Here is a 23,682-nt window from a genome sequence, read left to right as displayed (position 1 = left end):
TCATCAGAGTGCAGTCTACCAAGTCAAATATTAAACGCAATGAGTGTCTGATCTATTTCAAATGTCTATTATGAGAGAGAAAGAAAGAGAATAAGAGGAGAGGAAAAAATATTTCAAACATTATTCTGGCATCTTGTTATTTTTAGAGTATCAGGTATTTTTAGCTGTTAAGATAATAAAAATGAAAACAAAAGCAAAAATAGATAAAAAAAAAATTAAAACTCATCAGTAGGTTTAGTTTTTCAATGGTTTTCAGACTCGGGGCACTATTGTCTGGCTACCAGTAACCTTTACCTGTTGTTCAGTATGAAGAGAGTGGGCCAGCTCAGTAATTGTATCAGGGACAGTTTGCGGTTTGTCAACAACATTCTCCTCAGGTGTGTGAAGTGTCAAGAACAATTTTATTTTCCAAAAGGATTTCTTAATTCTGTGGGAAGTGACAAGTAAGGTGTCAAAAAAATGCAAACAGCTGACAAGTAAGCTGAAATGTTTTTCACTCTGGACCAAAAATCCTATCCAGGATGGTCCATAAGGCTTCCTAAACTTTGAGGTTTTGTTCATCAGTACCTTTCAATGTCAGGCCTTGGAATTAATATATACAATAAGTGTAAAGAATCTTCTGACACATGGAGTACATGACTAACAGACATCAGTTTGTGAGGCCGAGGATCTGCGTGTCAGAAATGGTGGGGTGTAACACTGGAGCACAACAGGGTACTGTCCTGTCTCCCTTCCTGTTCACTCTCCACATAAGAGACTTCTAGCACAATACCAGCAGCTTGCCATTTATAGAAATTTATGAATGACTTGTCCATCATAGGCTACATTTAAAATTGAGACAAGTCAGGATACAGGTAAAGGTTGTGGAGGACTTTGTCTTATGGTGCAGGGAGAGCAACCTGCAACTCAACATCAGCAAAACAAAAAGAGCTTGTGGTGGACTTCTGATGTATCAAGGAGCCTCTGAGACGAGTCACTATTCAGGGGGAGGACGTGGAAGTGGTGCAGAGCTACAAGTACCTGGGGGTTCATATAAACAACAATCTGGACTGGTGTGACAACACTGTGGTGCAGGACAAAAAAGGGTGAGAGCAGACTGGACATCCTAAGGAGCCTCAGCTCTTTCGATGTATGCACAAAGCCGCTGGAAATGTCCTACCAGTCCATAGTAGGCAGTGTGGTGTTCTGTGCTGTAGTCGCCTGGGGAAGCAACCTGAGCTCATAAGAAACACAATGACTGAACAAACTGACCAGGATAGCTCACAGGGCGAACCCTGGACACACTGGAAATTATTGTATAAAAGAGGATGGTGGCAAAACTGGATGGCATCATGAAAAATTCCAGGAGGTGCTCTTTTGGAGCACTTTTAGGCACTGGCTCATTCCACCACGGTGTGCTAAGAAGTGCCTCTGAGGTCTTTTCTGCGTAATGCTATCAGGCAATTCAATGCTTCCTTCTGATGTACTGTTTATGTCCGTTTTGGAATTTCTGCACAATATTTATTTATTTAGATTGATTAATTGGCTGTATTATCTGTCCTCTGAGTCTGTATCCTTGTTTTTTAATGTTCCTGTTGCTGTATCCATCTGGATGTCCCCTCAAGATTAATAAAGTAATCTAAGAAAGGCAGCAGCTCATTATAACTGACATCACACCTCCTGACCACCCTGTAATTTGTTTTTTTTTGTAAATTTGTGTTGCTGGATGGACTTTCTTGCACATGTGTTGGGCTCAGTCACTATCTATATATATAAAAGTCAATGTATGTGTGTGTGTTTTGTATGTATGTTCGGGCATCACTTCCGAAATGGCTGGAGTGATTTTCATGAAAATTGGTACAGATGTTTCTCATTGCTCGACTAAAAATATTGTAGGGGGAAATCAACCCTAATCCACCCCCTTCTGGGTAGGGTGGGGGGTGATCTTACGGTCTTGTATGCATGTTATCATCCAGTTGACACTCCGAATGACCACCAGAGGGCGAACTGGAGGTGACTGCCAGCATTCTTTATGTTTGAGCACTCCTGTTGCTTTTGATATTAAATAGAGTTGGCCGGTTCCAAGCGTCAGCTGGATGATAACATACATACAAGACCGCAAGACAAGCACATTAGTGAGTCTTCATCCATCCATCTATTATCCAACCCGCTATATCCTAACTACAGGGTCATGGGGGGCCTGCTGGAGCCAATCCCAGCCAACTCAGGGTACAAGGCAGAAAACAAACCCTGGGCAGGGCGCCAACCCACCGCAGGGCACACACACACACACCCACACACCAAGCACACACTCGGGGCAATTTAGAACCATCAATGCATCTTACACAGGGAGAACATGCAAACTCCACACAGGGAGGACCCGGGTCTCCTAACTGCGAGGCAGCAGCGCTACCCACTGCACCAACGTGCTGCCTATTAGTGAGTCTTCATTGTTTGTTAATTCATTTTTATTTTTAAAGTTGTGTTTTTTATTTTTAATTACAGTATATTTTTCTCAAACAATTAAAAAAAAACACTTTATTTTCCTCCTGGGCAATGCCGGTTATTTCAGCTATATTAGCTAGTTGCCTCTAACTGTTGTCACTCATGAACAGAATGAAATTCCGTAAGAGATCATCTATGCATGATACATCTGCCTGAAGATCAGTGATTGGTAGTTTTTTTTTATTTTTTATCCTTCGCTATCACTAAAGCTGGAACCTATAATGCTGCCACTGGACATTACTGAAGAACTGTTACTGTTATTGCACAGCAAATCCTTTTCTACTTCAAGCACTTAACGTTTGGGCACTCTTCATCCATCTCTCCTCCTACATCCAGCAAGCTGCTCTCCATCATGACCTGCAGTTCTCCAGCGACACATAAACTCGAGGATGATGGTGTGCATAGGATTAGCGGTGGGCAAGCTATCTCAGGAAAAACATAACGGGGTTAATTGGATTGGCCAGTGTTGTGGTAGGGACAAAGGACAAATGGTTTTTCATAGATAGATATGTTCATATGTTGTTGGTCTCGCTACTCTGTGAAGAAGTCTGGCTGCGCTAAGATAAAATGAACTGTGATCGATGGCAGGATTTCAACCAAGAAAGAGTATCACAGGCCTTGTCACACATGTGAACATGGGAAATAGTCGATGAGCTTGACTAAGTGTGTGGTTACGATGGACCAAGGTTTGACAGTGTGCACTAATGCCTCTTTTCCTTCCTTTGCGGATTCCCAGGAGGGAAGTCCACCTAACACCACTTTTGGTCCCTCTATACAATCCAGAGGTGGGTAGTAATGAGTTACATTGACTCCATAACATTTACTCGAGTAATTTAAAAAAATAATGTACTTCTACGAGTAGTTTTACTGAACCATACTTTTTACTTTTACTTGAGTACATTTGTAAAGAAGAAACACTACTCTTACTCTGCTACATTGGGCAACACTCGACTTGTTACTTTTTTCCATTTACACATTAGATATGCTATATTTTAGTTGGAGAGAAGTCGCCAGTGGATCTACTGCATGACTATGTTTCACCAATCAGACGTAGTAACAATAATCACATGACTCTGTTTCACCAATCAGACATAGTAACAATAATCACATGACTATGTTTCACCAATCAGACGTAGCCATGCAGTCACATGACCACACACAAAGTTCCTGCATCTGCAGTCTGTGAGAGACTTTTTAGTCATACAGAGCTCCTGTTCACTGCTAAACAGCCACAGCTTCACTGCAGGAACCTTGAGAGCCACTGTACTGAATGAAGAACAAGCTCGTTTTAACCAAACATGCACAGACACACACAGAGTCAAGGTAAAGTGAGACTTCTTGGACGTGCACAAGCTGCCTTGTTCTAATGTTATTTTCTATCAGCTGTGCTATTTTGAGGGCAAGTGAATATGCAGTATTATACTTTCAGTGTACAGGATATCTCGTCACTGTAAGTAGTTTGCACTGTTCAGACATACATGTAGGTATCGGCTTCAAAAGCTTTGTTGTGAAAAACTGAGATTTGGAACTTTGTGTTATTTGTGCATCTTATTTTTTTAGATGTTATTTTTACTCATTTTTTATTTATTTTTTGTCTGTCTTATTACATTTCTAAAAAATAAATAATTTATTATGATCAAACAGTTACTCAGTACTTGAGTAGTCTTTTCACCGAATACTTTTTTACTCTTACTTGAGTACAATTTTTGGCTACTCTGCCCACCTCTGACACAATCCACTTCTGGTTTTGTATCCAGAGACCTCCCATCTTCTCCCAGTTCTGACCTCACTTCCGGTTTCTGCTCAGGAGACCCACCACTTCCTATCTACCACTGTTCTCTTACTGCTAAGACTCAGTCCTTTGAGATTTCTCGCTTGGTGTTATCCTTGCATAATTCCACAAAGTTCAAGTATACAGGATATATCCCCAAACCTTCATCCTGTCTCTCTCTTGTGTTTTTTTACCACCTCAAGGCATGAACAGGCCACAAAGTGAAGAGAAGGAAACACATGCTGGGTGTGACAAGTGAATGAGGACACCCAGTAAACATCATGACTTATAGATCAACTGGGTGCCAATAGATTGGATTAATCTCTGGTTTCGAATCTTAGTTTATCGTCTTGTGGCCCATTCATTTTTAAAAAATTGTATTCTTTTTCAGACAGACATGCAGATTCCATCTGTTGACAAAATAATCCCCCTATTAGCTCTGTTAAATGAAGGACAAATGTCACAAAAAGCTTTGGGGTAGCCACCCCGTATATTGGAAGTTTGGTTCAAAAGCAAGGAATCAAGTCTTTTTAGAATGAGACCAAGACAGAATTGATTTAGGAAAACAAGATGGCAGTTTTAAAGTCGGAGAGAGGAAGTGAGGTCATCAGGGTTGGAACTGTAAGCGATGTCATCTGGGCCAGATCTAGAATTGACATAATCAGGATTGGTACCAGAATTGACGTCATCAGGGCCGGGCAGAAGTTTACCTTAACTGGACTGAAGAAGAAAGGGAGAAAGGGTTAGTGCACTCTGCTACTCCCAGGTCCGGCATGGAATTTCCCTCCTTCAAGCCCTTTAGCTGCCTCCCGTGTGCTAATAACTGGAATTGCCCCCTCAAATAGGAATTTCCTAGAACTGCCTAGCAGTCTCTGTCACTTTTTTACTCTCCACTTCCACTTGCCTTATTCCAATTCCCTCCACAGAAAGCATCTCAATGAGATTCAGACCCAAGCTTTAACTTGGCTATTCCAGAATCCTCCATTTCTTTCTTTTCAGCTACTCCTTGGTGGATTTTACTGATATGTTTAGGGACATTGCCACCTAACAAGGTCCACTTTTGGCTAAGCTTCAGTCTTCTGACAGGTGGTATCATGTTATCTTCAACCATCTTCTTGGTAAAATGAAGAATTCATAGTGGATTCTGTTATGGTGAGCTGCCCAAGCCTTGATGCAGCAAAGCAACCCCAAACCTAACATTCCCACCACCCTGCTTTACAGTTGTTATCCACTCTTTTTGGTCAAATGCTTTGTTTGGTTTCCACCAAATATGTCTTCTGGTACTGTGGCTAAAAATTCTTTGTGCTTCCCAACACTTTGTTCCAGAAGACCTGCTCTATGCCTAGATGCAAACTTTAGTCTTGCCCTGATGTTCTTTCTGGACAGCAATGGTTTCCTCCTGGCACATCTCCCACGAAGATCTTCACCTCTTTCTAATGTTAGAATCACACACTTTGAAATCTACAGTGGCAAGAGCTTTCAGTCACCAAGATTATGGGAGAAGGTCTCCGTCATGGGTAGTGATGATTAGAACTGATCCTCTATGGTGCCTCTCTTGTTCAGTCTAGCTGTGGACCAGTGCATTTACTGGTTAGTCACGTTGACTCCACTTTAGTCACTTCACCATTGTTTTGTAATTTTGCTCTTCACAGGTTCATGGTTGTCATGTTCTTGGTTTATCTCTTTACCCCATTCATAACTCATAAATTCATACATCCAGTTTCTTTTTTTATTTTACTTACTCTTTTCAAAAAAACTTGTCTCTCTATTATAAAAAAAATCCTGGGAGGGAGACTAGGGAGACAAGATGTGATAATCTCGGAGGACAATTTGACGTCCCGTGAGAGACACTTTAACGTCACGCGAACACAATTTGAAGTAACGCAAGATACACTTTAACATCACATGAGACAAGGCAGTGAGACAACATTTAAAACAAGTTCACGGACATCTAACCTTGTAGTTGTTGAAATGCTTTTGGCAGACACACTTCATGTGCTCTCAGCTCCTAAAACAATGACAAGCGACAAGCAGGATACACAGCTTACCAGCAGCAGCAGGAAGCCAGCAGATGATCTGACCACTTCTTCTTAGCGTGCGTTCAGCCCCCTCCCCTTTCACAATGCAAGCAGCAGAGATGCGAAGTGGTAAAAGGACAGGTGCTGTACAGGCTTTGAAATGATCGACGCAATAGCATGACAAGCAGAAAACGTAGCTCTCCAGCAGCAACAAGCCAGCAGATGATCCGATTGCAACTACGTAGCGTGCATTCAGCCCCCCCTTCACAATGCGAGCAGCAGAGACACAAAGTGGCAAAAGGACAGCTGCTGTACAGGCTTTTAAATGATCGACGTGCAGCGTGACAAACAGAACACACAGCTGGCCAGCAGCAGGAGCAGAAAGACAGCAGATGATCTGACGGCATCTACTTAGCGTGCGTTCAGCTGCCCCCCTCCCTTCACAAGACGAGCAGCGTTATACGTCCTGTGAGAAAGATTTAACCACGCCCAGGGCTGGAAATAAGGGACAAGTATTGTTTTTACAAAAGTTTTAAAGTAAAAGTGAAAATAATGCATATGTAACAATTCCCATGAAAATAACAATCTCTTTAAATTGTATATCCGGTAAACCAAACCCGAGGTGGGCAAGCGAAGCGAGCAGGGGGCAGAGCCCCCTAGTTCACAAAAAAAAAAAAATTGTGGCAAGATCTACATGTAGGTCTCATGATGAAATTCTGGGGATGTTAGGGACTTGTGTTCTGCTCTTGGGCTCAGCTTACTGGGACGGCCTGACCTGGACAAGATGATACTTCTAGATGATCTTCCGGGCAGTGAATTGGTTAATTTCAAGTTGTTTGGAGATCTTTTTGAATCCTTTCCCAAAGTCAAAGGCATCTAAAAGCTTCTTTCGGATGGCCTTGGAGAGCTCTTGCGATCTTGGCATGGTGACAATATGTCAATGTCAATTTATTTATAGAGCACATTTAAAACAACATCAGTAATGCTGTAGGCAAAGTGCTTTAAAATAAAATGTAAAATAAACATAAGTAAAATAAATGGAATAAAATACAGTAAAACACAATACAAGCCTGCAGTAAATTGAACACAAACAAATGATGTTGAGGAAGGCAATCATCAGTATCACTGAAGGACATGGAAAGATAGAGAATAGAAATGCATCTTTGGTCTCCTTTTAAACAGATAACTTGAGGGAGTCTCTTTAATGTAATGAGGTAAAGAGTTTTACAGACGAGGTGCAGCAGCTGCAAAAGCCCCGGCCCCCTTAATTTTGCACTTAGTATGAGGGATCACAAGGGACAACTGGCCAATAGATCTAAGCTCTCTGGACGGCTGGTGTGCGACTCAGATAAATAAGTAGGAGCATAACCGTGTAAGGGTTTAAAAAATAGCAATACATTTTAAAATTAATTTTGAAATTAACAGGTAGGCAGTGTGAGGAGGCTAAAATTGGAAATACAGAATGAAATTTTCTTGCCTCAACCAAAATACTGGCAGCAGCATTCTGGACCAACGGCAGCCTGCGTATCAGGGATTTGCTGATCCCAGAATACAACAAGTTGCAGTAATCAAGCAGAGAAAAGATAAAAGCATGAGTAGCTTTCTCAAGATCAAAAAGGTTTGACCTTAGCTAAAAGACGAAGCTGAAAAAAACAACTCTTGATTACAGAATTTATCTGCTTCTCAAAAGAGAAAGGTTACTATCAAAAATGACCCCAAGACTCTGAACATGAGGTTTGCGAATGTCCACAAAAGAGCCAAAGTGTTCAAAACCAATTTGAGCTTCGGCAGCTATCAGCACTTCTGTTTTATTTGAGTAACATACACACTTCAACAACAAAGAGCAAACCAAACTTGATCCAAGATCTTCACTAATGATGTTCTGCTGCATCTGCGGTATTTGAGGTAGTGGTAAATGGAGGGGTGGATTTACTTTTTGCACATTTTGCATTCATGTTTATTTAAAGTATGCAATCTTTGCAAACCTCCCTAAAATGAGGAAACCTCCACCCTATAGCTCCCCCTTGTGGTTCCCATCACACCCAGCAGGGCTTCCCATTAGAACTCTAATTCCCATGCAGCCCTGCAGATGTGTATATGGGAGACCCTGTAAGAGTTGAATTTGAACCCTGGCCCGATGTGCACCTAGCATGTGCTGAGTCTTTTATTCTTCTGAGGTTATGCTTAAAGGCTGGAGGTTTTATTTTAATATTCACTATGATAAAGGCTTGAATTATTAAGAAAAGGCATTTTAAGTAACTTTATAGCAAAAAAAGAGAAGCAAGTCTTGGTAAAAGAAAAAAGTAATCTTTTAAAGTGTACTGGTTGCTCTATTGTTGTGCTCAGACTAAGTTTCTTGTTGATGAACAAAAGAAGTATCTCCCCACAGTTCTCTTGCTGTTATTTTTCAGGGCAAAGCCACGGTCCAGCCACAGCAGACAGCTCCTCTTGGAGAAGGACAACCCTTGCGGGACCGGATGCTTAACCCTATAGTGCTCAGCTGAGGGAGGGGCAATGTGAGGGACGGCTGGCAACTCAACCCAGCCGGGGCACCCAAAGGATGGAAGGATGGGGGAAGGCAGCTACTTTTGGACATTGCCTCTCCCAAAGTGCTAGATGGCAGCGCCCCTGCAGTGTGGCGGTGCCCCGGATTCCCACAGGACATCCTGGGACTTGGAGTTCGGTTTCTCAGCCCTATTGCATACTGTGAGTTCCGCCAGGGGAGTTGTCGAAGGATCTGCAAACTCATCCTTTCCCTATAGCCCAGACGTACGAGGTAGTCATGAGGACAGAAGCCCCAAAGTACTTCTGGGCAGAAGAATAAGCCAGTTCTTCATTAGACCCGGAGGTGCTAGCCAGTCATGTGGTCGAGAGGACAGAAGCACTTCCGGGTCAAGGACTATTTAAAAGACTGATGGAAACCCAGCAAGCAAGCCAGAGTCAGGAGGAGGTGGACAACGCTTGCTAGGAGGTGTGCAGTAGAGAGTAAAGAGAATTGTGTATTATTTGCCTGCTAATGTGGCTGTAGTGCTTAAGGCATTGTCTTTAAGAAGAAAGGAATATTAAAATACTCTTTATGAGACTTTTAATCTGTGTCCAGAGTGTCTGTCTGTTTGTCTGGGTTAATGGGGCAACAGCGGCGTTTTAAAGTAGTTATTTAAGGTATCAATATTTGTCTTGTCCCGTTAGCAACTGGATGTAACCAATCATGGTAAAAATTTTGTGATTATGTAATGAATTCCCTGGAATTGTGATCTAATCAATGAAGTGTATAAATAGAGCTTGACAAGCAGCCCACCTTGGTAATACTTGCTAATAAGGTGCTCTTCGCTTCTGCAAGGGTTACCTCTTATGAGACTTAGATAATAATAATTGATGCTTTCCACTGCCTGCATTTTATTGCCTGAACCAATGCATCTAGTGGGTGGGGGGGATTGAGGGGGACCTGTAAAATTTCCTCCACAACCCTCCAAAGAGCTGCTGCCACCCACTGTACTGGGTGAGCACATGGCCCAAAGAAGCGATCTCCTTCCTCCCTTCCATTACTAAGGTGTCCCAGCCAGGTGAGGAACCATCGGTCCCAGTCAGGATGCCTGCCATCCCCCGTCTTCTCTGACACCATTCTATTAATAAGAAGCACAGTTAATCCATTTCATGTTTATGGGAGGCAGAGCCTGTCCCAGACGCACTGACTACATGGCAGGAACCAGTTCTCAATGAGATGCCAATCCACTCTGGGCACACAAACTCACTCTAACCAACTTATACAGCGCCAAATTAGACTCTGCGATTATGGAAATGTGAACAACTTGAGAATAACCCAGAGCGACTGAAGGACACAAATACCCAGAAATATGGAGAACATGCAGACTCCACACTGGGTCAGAGATGCAAGCCCAGTCTCCTTAAGTGCCACCCATAATCACAAAATCCTTGCACACATTTCATAATATACATATCCAGGTCAGGGGTTCAAGTAACTGGTCCCATACGTATCCTGGCAGCACTGGGTGCAAGTCAGAATCCAAATGAGAATGGCACTCCAGCCCCTTGCCTAGGAACACTCATCAATGCACCAACCCTCATTTCAATGAAGATAATTTAGAATCCACAATCCATTTATGTAACCATCATGTCTTTAGGTTGATTTCGGAAACCAGTATTACCAAAACTGGATTTCTCAGGGAACACAAACACGCAGACATAGGGAGAGCAAGCAGACTTCTCGCAGGTAGTGACTGAGCAATGACTTTGGAGATGTGAAGGAGCTGTGCTAACTACTGCTCTGAGATGTCGACTGTGATCACATAATGTAGCATAATCGGTTACAGAAACAGAGATTAGAAATGTGTTTGCAGTGTAGAACTACAGAAAGAACAATCTCAGGCATTAGTGCTTTCATATAATATTTAAATGATAACATTTTTAGCAAAGAACAACGCTTGATTGTCAACCCATAATCCAAGGCCCCAGACCTACCAGAATATTTCTGCTTTGAATTGGTGCATATCACAGCAAAAAAAAGGGTCAGAGCCCAAGTATGTACTCACCATTTTGTTCCCTCTGGACTCCTGCCGCTAGCAGATCTGGCTCTCCAAGGCTGATGTCATTGAGTCTCGTACCCAAGCACTCCATGCACAGCAGTTTGCACCACTCTTCTGCTTCCATTTCTGTGGAACAAGCAAAGCAAAACAGCATGAGTTACTCTGGGTTGAAGAGAGTCAGGAAAATCTGTCTAGTTCATAATGTTAAATGAAGTGTTTCCATTTTAACAAAACACCTTGTCAGTATAATTTTCAGAAATGCTATTTTTTCTGAATAGATTTACAGTAAGACGCCATAGTAGTAAGGTGTTGCACCCTGTTAGCCATTATGGATGCAATGAGAAGTCAAGCAAAATGGCCCCTTTTATTGGTTAACTGAACCGATTACAATGTACAAGCTGTCGAGGCAACTAAGGCTCCTTCTTCCACATTTTGCCTTGTAATCGGTAACAGCCATATAGTCCTTCCTACCTACCTACCTACAATGTTGATGTCAAACTGCATGGGTCTACCATTAGAAGGAGGCTGCACAAATGAGATCTACAGGGAAGAAATAAATCCTTGTTGTCCAGAAAGAACATCAGGAAAGAATACAACTTACCCATGAATATCTAGGCAAAGACCAGGGGCCTCATGTATAAAAGGTGCGTACGTACAAAAATGTTGTGTAAGCCCGTTTCCACGATCAAATTGTGATGTATAAAACCTAAACTTGGCATAAAGCCACGCACATTTTCACGCCAGCTAAATGCTTGGCGTATGCAAGTTCTCCACTTGGATTTGCAAATTGATGGCACCCAGCATCAAAGCAGTGCTTTTGTTCTAGTGTGGTTTCCCTTTGTTTTTTAGATCCACATCCCTGACGCGGCTTTATCAAATACACCGAAATTAACTGCATATTATTTATTAGTTTAAGGCATCTGATTGTAATTAACCTGTAACAATATAATGGTCCATGGAATGGCCAAACTATTCCAAATACAATAGCTGCTTTAGCGCTGTTCCTGTCAATGCACCACTCAAACTATTTATCCCACTGTATCTGAGTGTGCAATCTGATCGGAAAGAGAATTATCGGTATACAGCATTAAGCACACGCTGCCTCAGCCATGCTTCCTATTTGAACTTCTCCCATACGGCAAACATTTCTGAGCCTTTCCTGTACGGACCTCATGGTTCAGAAACAGTTTCATCCCAAGAGCTCTAAACGCAATCAATCAGTTCATCAAGTACTACTGGTAGAACTGTTTGTAAGCTTTTGATACAGTTATAATATTCCACAACCTGAGTCACTTTATAAAGCGCGTATTTACATATGATGACAATATCATTTTTAAGATAAAATGCAGCAAAATGTTTATTACATTATACAGATAAAATGTTAAATAATCTATATTGTTAATAATTAAACGTGACGACACGGTGTCGCAGCGCCAGGAGGAGCTGGCACCTCTTCAGGGATTGTTCCTGCTTTGCGCTGTATTCTTGCTGGGGCTTTAAACATGTACTACGAAAATATTTAAATGTTACTTGAAAGTTTTGAAGAATCGAAGTTCTAAGCTTACAGATGGCTTGACAGCTATTACAGTGCTGATTGTGTGGTGATTGAGTATTTGGAGAAAGAAAAGGAAGGACAGGAATTGGTTAGTACGTTTGAAAGAGACAGTACTGCTGCAATAAATTATTTCATCGAAGGTCGCGCACGGCGCATCAAGCATCTTGCGGGAGGCAGGAACAATCATTGGACTGGGTGCCAGCTCATCACTAACACTGCGCCACAGTGTTCCCATGATTAATGCATGCTTTAACTCCTATCATCATGAAAATGATATCAAGTATACATCTCAGTATTTTAATTAGTCAGAGAGCTGTAATATCACGAATGTAATGGATTCTGTGACGCGTTGGAGGAAGAGAAAGCCCGTTTAAGAAGCACGTAGAGATTCACACACATAGAGCACATAGAAGATCAAATACAATACAAAGCATTTAACGTGCTACTTTAGTTACGATGGGATTTGAGAAACTAGTAAATTAAACGATTTTAAGATGAAGTTTATGATGTTCTACTTTAATGACAAAATAAACTGTGTGATTAAAGTGGGAATTTCGAGATTAAAGTTGACAATTAGAGCTTTTTTACCCACTATGTGCCTATTTTTTTTTTCTTGAAGCATAATAAGCTTTCATATGACACTCAGACGGTGGGCTACGACTCGCCTTTTCACGGACACTTTGATATCTGACAGCTTCTTTCGGGCACTGTGTGACTTTGTGAACTTGAGCTTTCAAGTTTCTTCCACACTCTATGTCACTCGATCAACTTCCTTTTGTTGTTTATACCACTGTTTAAACCAACAAATAGTAAGTTTTTCCTTGCCTCCACTTGGTATTCGTTGAAATTCTTCTATTTTCCCCTGTGCTTTTGCTATTGCATTTTCACAGAACGCTGAGCTTAAGGGCTATTTATATTGGTTTGCATATTCAAAGAGGCGTAATTCTGGGAGGAGTTGGGTTGGGGCAGCAGGCACGTGCACGTGCGTTACTTTTCACGCTGACTGGGATTTATGTAGCGGAAGAATGTGGAAGTTGACAAACGCACAGATTTATGCATCTGGATTTTTTTGTGTGTACGCACATTTTTGCTTTTGTCCATACGCCATGTTTTAGTGTGAATTCCACGCACCACGTTATGCATGAGGCCCCAGGACTTCTGGAACAAAGAGCTCTGGACAGACGAGGTATAGGTAATAGTTATTTGAACAGGGTACCAGAGGAATGAATTGTACAAGAGGATGCTTGAGAACAACTGTCAGAAGACTGAAGCTCAACCCAAAATGGACCTTGCACTGTGACAATAACCCTAAACATACCAGTACATGCACTAAGGAATGGATGAAAAGAAAGGAAACAAAGAAATGGAGGGTTCTGGAATGTCAAAGTCAAGTCTCGGATCTGAATCCCATCAAGATGCTGTGGCTTTAAAGTGGGCTGTGCACACATCCTTTCAAACATCACACAGCAGGAAGAATTTTGCAGAAGTGGACAAAACTTTTCCTCCCATCACTAGTGCCTTTCCCATGATGTAAGAGACTGATAGACAGAGGAAACGACTACTTCAGGGTGCAATGCCAGCTATGAGAGCTAAGGGTGGACTTACTTTTTCCACAGATAGCAATGTGATTTCTTTTCAGTTTTCATTGATTAAATTATAGCAAAGTCAAATTATCTTCTTTGCTTCAGTTACATACCCTTTAAATGAAGACCAAATCTTGATATGTCTGTATATGCCAAAAAAAAAAAAAAATCATAGGGTGCACTTACTTTTTCACCCTTTTCATGTTTTACCCTGCTAAGCAGACTATAGCCCTGCGCTTATGATTTTAGCATTGTATTCAGTATCACTGCCCACAGAATGATTTCTGATGAGATCATACTGTAATCCCACTAGTACAGAAAATGTTAGGGGCATAGCCGTAGGATTTTAAGTTTTGACCGTAACACATGAAACCATAAAAAAAAAAAACAGAAAATCATGAGTGTGCATAAATATTCAAAAGTCTAGAGCCACCGTTTCCTGCAATTCCAATTGCAAGTCTCCTGGGGAATGTCTCCATTACTTCAGCACAGCACACCATGCCACTGGAATTTTCGCTCATTCCTCAAGGCAAAACTGCTCCAACACCTTCAATTCTGATGGGTTGCATAGGTGGACAGAATCCTTAAGTCATGCCACAGATTCTCCATTGGAATGAGGCCTGGGCTTTGACTCGGCCATTCCAAGACATTTCAATGTTTCTCTTTAAACCACTCCAGTGTAGCTTTAGCAGTATATTTAGAGCAGGGGGTGTCCAACTGCAGTCCTGGAGAGCTACTGTGGCTGCAGGTTTTCATTCTAACCCTTTCCTTAGAGACCAGATTTTGCTGCTAATTAACTCTTTGCCTTAATTTTAATTGATGCACAACTTAAGACTCAGGCCCCTTAATTATTTCTTTTTTGCTTAATTAGCAATCAAAACATTTTAGGACACAAAATGAACCAACACATAAACAACAACCTGTGCTCATCACACAATAACTGAAAATGAAGAAAGGTGAAGGCCTCAGTAATGTTGATCTGCCCAGGTCCACAAAACATTTTGACAGCGCTCTTAAAAAAGAAAATCAACAGTTTTGAAAATGTATGCCATGGCAGATGAGCACCATGGAATTAAATAACGGATTTAATTAGCAATGAGAATTGGCTTCAGATTAAGAAACTGAATGAAGTGAAGTTGGTTGGAGTTTGAGGCCCCAATTTAGTTGGCTCACTTCAAATCAAATTTTATGTTTAGGTGCCGTTTAAGGAAAAAAGAATCAATTTAGCGGTCAGAGGCTCAAGAAAAGTCAATTAAAATAAAGGGAAATAGTTAATTAGCAGCAAAAACTGGTCACTAATTAAGAAAAGAGAATGACAACTTGCAGCCACAGTAGCTCCCCAGGACTGGAGTTGGAGACCCCGCCAGAGTCATTCATTGCCAGTCTCAAATCTCTGGCAGACTGTATATTAGTGCCATCCATCTTTCCTTCAATCCTGACCAGTTTCCCTGTCCCCACAGCATGATGCTGCCACCACCATGCTTCACTCTGGGAATGGAGTCCTTGGGGTGATGGGAAATGTTGTGTTTGTGCCACACATGACAATGCCCAAGATGGCCAAAAAGTTAAATTGTAGTGTTATCTGGCCAGAGAATCTCCTTCTATGTGTTTGCTGCTAAACTCCAAACATGTTTCCTTTTCCTTCTTTTTTTTTCGGTTTCTGGCCACTTTTTCATAAAGCCCCGCTCAGTGGAGTGTGCACCTTAAAGTGGTTCTATGGACAGATACTCCCATCTCCGCTGTGGATCTTTGCAGCACCTTCAGTATTATCCTTGGTGTCTTTGTTGCATCTCTGATTAATGGCCTCCTTGTCTGGTCTGTGAGTTTTGGTGGATGTCCTTCTGTTGTCAGTCTTGTAACTGTGCCATATTCTTTCCACTTTGTTATGCTGGATTTAATGGGATATTCAGATTTGGGATATTTTTTATAACCCATCTCTGATCTTCTTTACAACGTTTGGCTCTGAGCTGTTTAGAGAGCTCCTTGGTCTTCATGCTGCTTCCTTATTAGTGTTGCATAGTTAGGGGCCTTTCAGAACAAGTCTAGACATCATGTGACAGATCATGTGACACTTTGATTGGGCCCTAATCCACTAATTGTGGGACTTTTGAAGTTAATTGGTTGGACCAGATCTTATTTAGAAGTTTCATGGCAAAGGAGATGAATACATATGCACTCGCAACTTTTTAGTCTTTACTGTTTTTTTTATATACTGTATATAAATACAATGTATTTTATTTACATTCCACGGTGACAATTTGGACTATATTGTTAATTCCATTACATAAAATCCATTTTAATTCCAGATTATAATGCATCAAAACAAGACAAACACAGATGTCTGATATTCTACTTTTTCATTTTCAGTCCATCCTGAATGTTGAAGGTGTTGGTTTTATTGTTTTTTTATGTAGGCAGTGCAGTGGTGTTTCAGAGGGCAGGGCACCCACCATAGCTGGCATGCTATAAATGCTACACATGAAAATAAAACCCGCTTTCTCTCAAACACTGGCTTAATCAGGCAGGAATGTGCTCTATCATAATAAAGTGACACCTCCATAAATTATCTGAAGCCTCCTGGGAAGAAAACTAATGCAGCAAGGCATTTGGGAAAATTAATTTTACATGAGTTCATGAATACTAAAACCTGTTAAATCCAAGCCTGAAGGTAACTTAATCTGTGGACAAATAAAGTAAAGAACAAATAAATATATTTCTGCTTGTGTTATGCAAATCATATATGCATATGCATACATTATGTATTTGTTAGCAGAATTTGAAACATCAATGAAGCGATCTGTGGCACGGAGAAACAATCAAGTGCTTTGAACCCATAAGAGCACCGACACTCCCTGCATTCCTTTATTTATAGGCCGTTATTTCATCGGAGATACTTTATATTTATTGTTCAGCGTGTGCAAGCCAGACAGATTAATGATAAAAACAGAACTTTGGTGATTCACTATATCATATTAACAACCCTACTGCAATATTAATATTGTAAAGGCAGCAAACATTACATTTATTATACTAAATGCATCCCACTCCACAACATTAATATTATAAAAACCCCAGATTGTTCCAGACCAGTTCATCAATATGTTTGTCAAATCTTCATGTTTATCTTCTTATACCTTTATAACCCTGGGACAAAAGCATAATCTACGCTAGACATTCACGTCTGAGATTTCATCACTAACCCATTTTGAACCATTTTTGCACTTCTCGTTCAGGTTTTCAAAAAGGTTTTACCAGGTCAGGTCAAGTTGGGGAGCATGCACTGGTACAGTGCGTTGCCGCACCCACCACATGACGAAAAAGCTTGGGATCCTGGTTGGCAACCCCCCAAGCAGACCCACACTCCAGAAATGACCCTCTATCTTCCGCAGCCAGGTGTTATTTGGGCGACCCCTTGGCCTGGTCCAGCCACTCGGGTTCTCAACTATGAGGATCCTGTAAGCTGATCACCCTCGGAGAATCGTGCCACATGGCCATAGTGCCGCAACTGACGCTCCCTTATAATGCAGGTAATGTGCCTCATTCGGGACTCCATGAGCAACACAAAGTCAAACCAGTGGTACCCAAGGATTCTCCAAAGAGACACAGTACTGAAGGAGCTCAGTCTTTATCTCAGGTCATTGGATAGCGTCCATGTCTCGCAACCATATACAGTAGTAAGACAGGAAGCACCAGGACTTTAAAGACTTGGACCTTTGTCCTTTTGCAGAGATTGGGAACACCACACACTCCTTTCCAGCGACCTCATGACCCCCCATGCTCTCCTAATCCGTCTGCTGAATTCATAGGAAGGGTCACCAGAGACATGAATGTCACTACCAAAGTAAGTAAACCTCTCCATGAGGTCAGCACTCTCTCCCAGACAGCCACACTGCTGATGACTATGCCCAAGAGGTCATTAAAGACCTGGATGTTGTTTTTATCCAGGAAACTTGCAAGCCCAGACACTCAGACTCCTCGCTCAGTCTCTTGAGCACCCTGATCAGAGCCTCCATTGACTCCTCGAAGATCACAGCATTGTCAGCAAAGTCAAGATCCATGAATCTCTCTTTTCCAAAAGATGCCCCACAACCTCTGGATCCCATTACCCTGCCCAACACCCAATCCATGCAAGCATTGAACAGAGTAGGAGCAGAACACACCCCTGATGAACCCCAGAATCAACTGGGAAAAACGCAGAGGTTCTGCCTCCACTCTGCACAGCATTCACAGTACCGGTGTAACATGCCAGCCATGATATCCAGCAACCTTGAGGGGATTCCGCAAAATCTCAGGATGTCCCACAGGGAGCTCGATCAATTGAGTCGAAAGCTTTATGAAAATTGACAAAACCTGCAAATAAATATTCAGGTTTGTGCTCCATAAGAACTCTCAGTGTCAGGGTGCGGTCGATGGTAGACTTTTTAGGCATAAAACCAGACTGCTCCGTTTGCTGGTAGGTGAGCAAGTGATCACGGATCCTATTGAGGATGACCCTAGCAAGGACCTTATCCAGTAACGAGAGCAGTGTTATCCCCCTGTAGTTGCCACAGTCCAGGTGATCACCCTTCCCTTTCCAGATAAGGACAACAAGTCCTGTTTTCCAGTCAGTTGGAATGATGCCCAAACAAAGATTGATTACAATGCCAGGAGGACAGCCTTACCAGCCACCTGGAGAAGTTCACCCCTGATATCACAGATCCCTGCAGCCTTGCCTCCCCTCACCTGGTTCACCACCTGTGCAATCTCAGAGAGACTGGGGGGTTCACAGCTAATTAGAGGATCAGCCTCAAGAACAGTGGACCCAGAGATATCCAACGTTCTAGCCGGAGGATCAGCTTTGAACAGCTGCTCAAAGTAGCCAGCCCAGTGGGTCACAACTGCAGTGTCATCTGGTAGAACCCCATTATTATATTGTTTTAATAATAATATTCATATAATGGTTTCATTTCTGTGAATGTATTTCTTTTTAAATTCTATTTGGTTTCATTACTGGGATGTCATCCTAGAAAGGTCACTTGAATTGTGCTACCAGATCGTAATCAGAACATGGAAATCATGGATCAGGAGAAGAAACATATAAAATCATAACTAAAGGATTAAAAACCGACATCCACAAACCAGTACGTTAATCAGAAATCATAGCCAAAAGGCTATTAACCAACAGAGCACCTTTCAAAAAAAACAAAAACAAAAGAGAAGAACCTGAATGAGTTTAAGTCTCCCCAATTCAGGATGTTTCCCACCTGCCGAAAGAGGTCCATAAAGGGCCAGATCCCTACTAAATGATCAAAAATCATCATATTCAGAATTCAGAATCGTGAACACTGACATTACCTGATCTGAGAGAGGCCTGCAGTTTCTTAGATGTTCATCTGGGTTCTTCCATGACTTCCTAGATGAGTTTTTTATGTCATCTTTCAGTGACTTTGCTAGGCCGGCTAATTCTGGACAGATTTATCACTCTTCCAAGTTTTCCCCATTTGAAGATGACGGTGCTTCAATCAAGTCCCAGAGACTGATTTATAACCCTTTCCCCTTTGATATATTTCACTAACTTCATCCATCCATCCATTTTCCAACCTGTTGAATCCTAACACAGGGTCACGGGGATCTGCTGGAGCCAATTCCAGCCCACACAGGGCGCAGGCAGGAACCAATCCCGGGCAGGGCGCCAACCCACCGCCGGACACACATACCCACACACCAAGCACACACTAGGGACAATTTAGAATCGCCAATCCACCTAACCTGCATGTCTTTGGATTGTGGGAGGAAACCGGAGTGCCTGGAGGAAACCCACGCAGACACGGGGAGAACATGCAAACTCCACGCAGGGAGGACCAAGGAAGCGAAACCGGGTCTCCTAACTGCGAGGCAGCAGCGCTACCACTGAGCCACCGTGACACCCTTTCACTAACTTACTTTCTTCTTTTTTTATTGCGGCATGGTGGGCTGCTTCTTAAGACCTTTTGTTGCATTCCATTGATCTCAGAAGTCAGTTGGAGTTGCCAGTGACATCACCCTCAAGTTCCAGGAAAACATTCGTAAGATGTGCTTCCTGTTTTGGAGTACGGAAAACTAGTGATCAACACATTACGCAGGATTTTGTACATTCAAACACCATAGCAACACGACTACTGATAGAGGCTGGAAAGCACTGTGTGTACAACAAGTAGGAAATCAAATGTGCGTAGGAGTTCCACTTGAAAATTCTGACTTCTTAGTTCAAATGGAATCTAACGGTATACCCAACCTTACATCGCTGGAAAAGTTCTATTTAAGAGCTGTTTGGATTCAATGGTGCTGGCAGCAGTTACGCTTAAAAGTGTCCAGCCTAATTAAAAGCATTATCATTTACAGCTAATTGAGTAACTAAGGGGGCAGTTACTTTTTCATATGGATGATTTAGGTGTTAGTGAACTCTTTTTGTTGTTTAGATAGATAGATAGATAGATAGATAGATAGATAGATAGATAGATAGATAGATAGATACTTTATTAATCCCAAGGAGAAATTCACATACTCCAGCAGCAGCATACTGATAAAAAACAGTATTAAATTAAAGAGTGATAAAAATGCAGGTATAACAGACAATAACTTTGTATGTTAACGTTTACGCCCAGGGTGGAACTGAAGAGTCGCATCCTCAGTCTGTCAGTGGAGCAGGATGATGACAGCAGTCTGTTGCTGAAGCTGCTCCTCTGCCTGGAGATGATCCTGTTCAGTGGATGCAGTGGATTCTCCATGATTGACAGGAGCCTGCTCAGTGCCCGTCGCTCTGCCACGGATGTCAAACTGTCCAGCTTCATTCCTACAATAGAGCCTGCCTTCCTCACCAGTTTGTCCAGGCGTGAGGCGTCCCTCTTCTTTATGCTGCCTCCCCAGCACACCACCGCATAGATGAGGGCGCTCGCCACAACCATCTGATTGAACATCTGTAGCATCTTATTGCAGATGTTGAAGGACGCCAGCCTTCTAAGGAAGTATAGTCTATTCAAGTTATGTTTTGTGTATATACAGGTATATATACATACATATATAAAGTATACAGTGCCCTGTATAACGATTGGAACAAAGTAACATTTTTTCATTGATTTTTTCCCTCTGCTTCATAGTTTCAAATTACAAATCAAACAATTCAGATGTGATTAAAGTGCACATTGTAGACTTTCATTTAAAGGAATTTGTATACATTTCGGTCAAACACTTTTTCTCCATGGTCTTCCCATTTCAGGGCTCCATAATGTTTGAGGCACCACAATGGCAGGTCTATTAAAGCCATTGTCATATTTAGTTCTTTGTCGCATATCACTTTCATGCAATGACTGCTTGAGGTCTGCAGTTCATAGACATCAGCAGGTGCTGAGGGTCTTCTCTGGTGATGCTCTGCCAAGCCTCTAATGCAGCCATCTTCAGCTCCTGCTTGTTTCCAGGGGCTTGTCCCCTTAAGTTGTCTCTTCAGCATATAGAAGGTCTGCTCATTTGGATTTGATTTAGGTAACTGGCTTGGCCATTCAAGAATTTTCCAGTTTTTAGCTTTGAAAAACTCCTATGTTTGCCTTAGCTTTATGTTTGGCACATTAATTGTTGTAGGACTAAGTGTCGGCCAATGAGTTTGGAGGCATCTATTAAAACCTCAGAATTTACTGTGCCACTGCCGTCAGCAGTTCCATCATCAATGAAGAGAACTGTGCCAGGACCTGTGGCAGCCATACATGCCCAAGCCATAACACCCCCACCGCCATGTTTAACAGATAAGGTGGTCTGCTTTGGGTCTTGGGCAGTTCCTTCTCTTCTCCACACTTTACTCTTGCCATCACTCTGATCAGGTTCATCTTTGTCTCATCTGTCCACAAGACGTTTTCCCAGAATTCTGCAGGCTCTTTTTCACAAACTGTAATTTGGCCATCCTGTTTTTGTGGCTCACTAGTGGTTTGCATCTTGCAGTGTGTCCTCTGTGTTTCTGTTCATGAAGTCTTCTGCTGATACACACACACACACACGGCGCCCTGAAGACTGTGTATGATCTGTCAGACAGGTGTTTGTGTTTGGTGCTTTTTTCTTTACCATAGTGAGGATTCTTCTTTCATCTTCAGTGGAGGTCTTCCTTGGCCTACCAGTCGCTTTGTGATTACTGAGCTTGTGGACGAAATCTCAGACCCGACAGCAGGTGTGGTTATAAAGCAGCTTTATTTTTAGAGTCACGGCGAGAAGAGTTTCAGAAAAGCAGACAATCAAATATACATGACAGCGTCAGGGCTCTTCTGAACCCCGTCTGTTGGGTGGGGTCCAGTTTTATACCCCTAGAATACGTAATTTAATATCATTATAAAATGTAACAGTCAACACTTTATTATACACAATCCTTGAGGCCCTTCAATGTCCCTTATGCAACTTGATTTCTTGGCCCCTTTTGTTATGGCGTTCAGATGTAAGCTAAGGGAAAACGTGATAAGGCAGACTCATGTGTGGAATGCTCAGACCTCGAGTCCTTTGCACAAATATTTTTCTGTTTGCTAAAACAAAGCATGCTGTTACATGGTTTTGTAAAGCTTACTTCTCAGACATGAATTAGTACAAGGAAACGAAGAGAACATTCGTCTTCCACAAGCTCACCAGTGTGTTCTTTCTTCTTCATGATATTCCAGACAGTTGATTCAACTCATCCTAAAATTTTACCGATGTCTCTAATGGTTTTATTCTTGTTTTTCAGCCTCATAATGTCTTCTTTGACTTTCATCAGAAAAGCTCTTGTCCTCATGTTGAGCAACGGCAGCTTCAGACTCCAAAGGATAGAAGCCAGCCGAGGTATTTTATGAAGCCATGAACCCCACCTGAGGAATCACAAACACCTGTGACGCCAATTGTCCCAAACATTATGGTGTCCTGAAATGGGGAGACCATGTAGATAAAGTGTTGTCATTTCTACAAATGTCTGCAAATCCTCTTAAATGAAAGTCTGCAATGTGCACTTTAATCATTTTAAACTATGGAGCAGAAGAGTAAATCAAGGAAAAATGTGCCTTTGTCCCAAACATTATGGAGGACTATAAATATTAGACATACATAAACAAAAGACCTGTGTGTGTGTGTGTATGGAGAAGTCCGCTCTGCTCTCGCTCAACCACATCCACTTCATGCCCTTCTAAATTTTTTCGCCACTTGCATGCACCTCACTTTTCATTTAACCCTAGCAGTCAAACTCAGCTTTGTGGTACATGCACATTGTACGTTCACACACACATTCACACGTTACATACATTTGCCAGAGGCAGGCTCCAGCCTGTCCCGCTCAATTTGTGCCACAGCTGCACTTGAGACTTGACAAGACAAAGTGCGTCCTGTCCCACCAATATAGTAAAACTGCTAGGGCGTCTTTGGGTTGTTTTTTGCCCTGAAGATCCCATTCAGCTAGAATATATTATATCTATTATACAGTACAATAAAACACTATGGTCTGTGTGTCCCACTCTTTGAGCCATCTGATTGGCAAGTTTGGCTTTGGTGATGCGATGAGATAGGAAGTGCGACTATGAGATGCATGTGTAGGAGTAAAGACGTATGAGCTGTGCAGAGAGAGTCACTTTCAAAGACAGCAAGTATTAAACCAGACCGGTGGCAAAAAATACGCCTCCTAAATAATGCATAAAGGAGAGGGACGCCTCACGCCTGGACTAACTGGTGAGGAAGGCAGGCTGTATTGTAGGCACGGAGCTGGACAGTTTGA

General features: G+C 42.0%; 1 protein-coding gene across 1 annotated transcript in view; it reads right to left on the bottom strand.

The window, feature by feature from the left end:
• The window catches only part of dok6 (docking protein 6), a 477,966-nt gene that overhangs the window by 52,817 nt on the left and 401,467 nt on the right, over positions 1-23,682 (bottom strand). The window contains exon 4 of the mRNA XM_039754349.1: positions 10,824-10,943. Coding sequence (XP_039610283.1) covers positions 10,824-10,943 — 120 coding nt within the window. The remainder of the gene's footprint in view (positions 1-10,823; positions 10,944-23,682) is intronic.

This window comes from Polypterus senegalus, chromosome 5 (assembly GCF_016835505.1).
Source record: "Polypterus senegalus isolate Bchr_013 chromosome 5, ASM1683550v1, whole genome shotgun sequence".
Lineage (NCBI taxonomy): Eukaryota > Metazoa > Chordata > Cladistia > Polypteriformes > Polypteridae > Polypterus > Polypterus senegalus.
The sequence above is the reverse complement of the archived record's forward strand: the minus strand, read 5'-3'. Positions and strand labels throughout refer to the sequence as shown.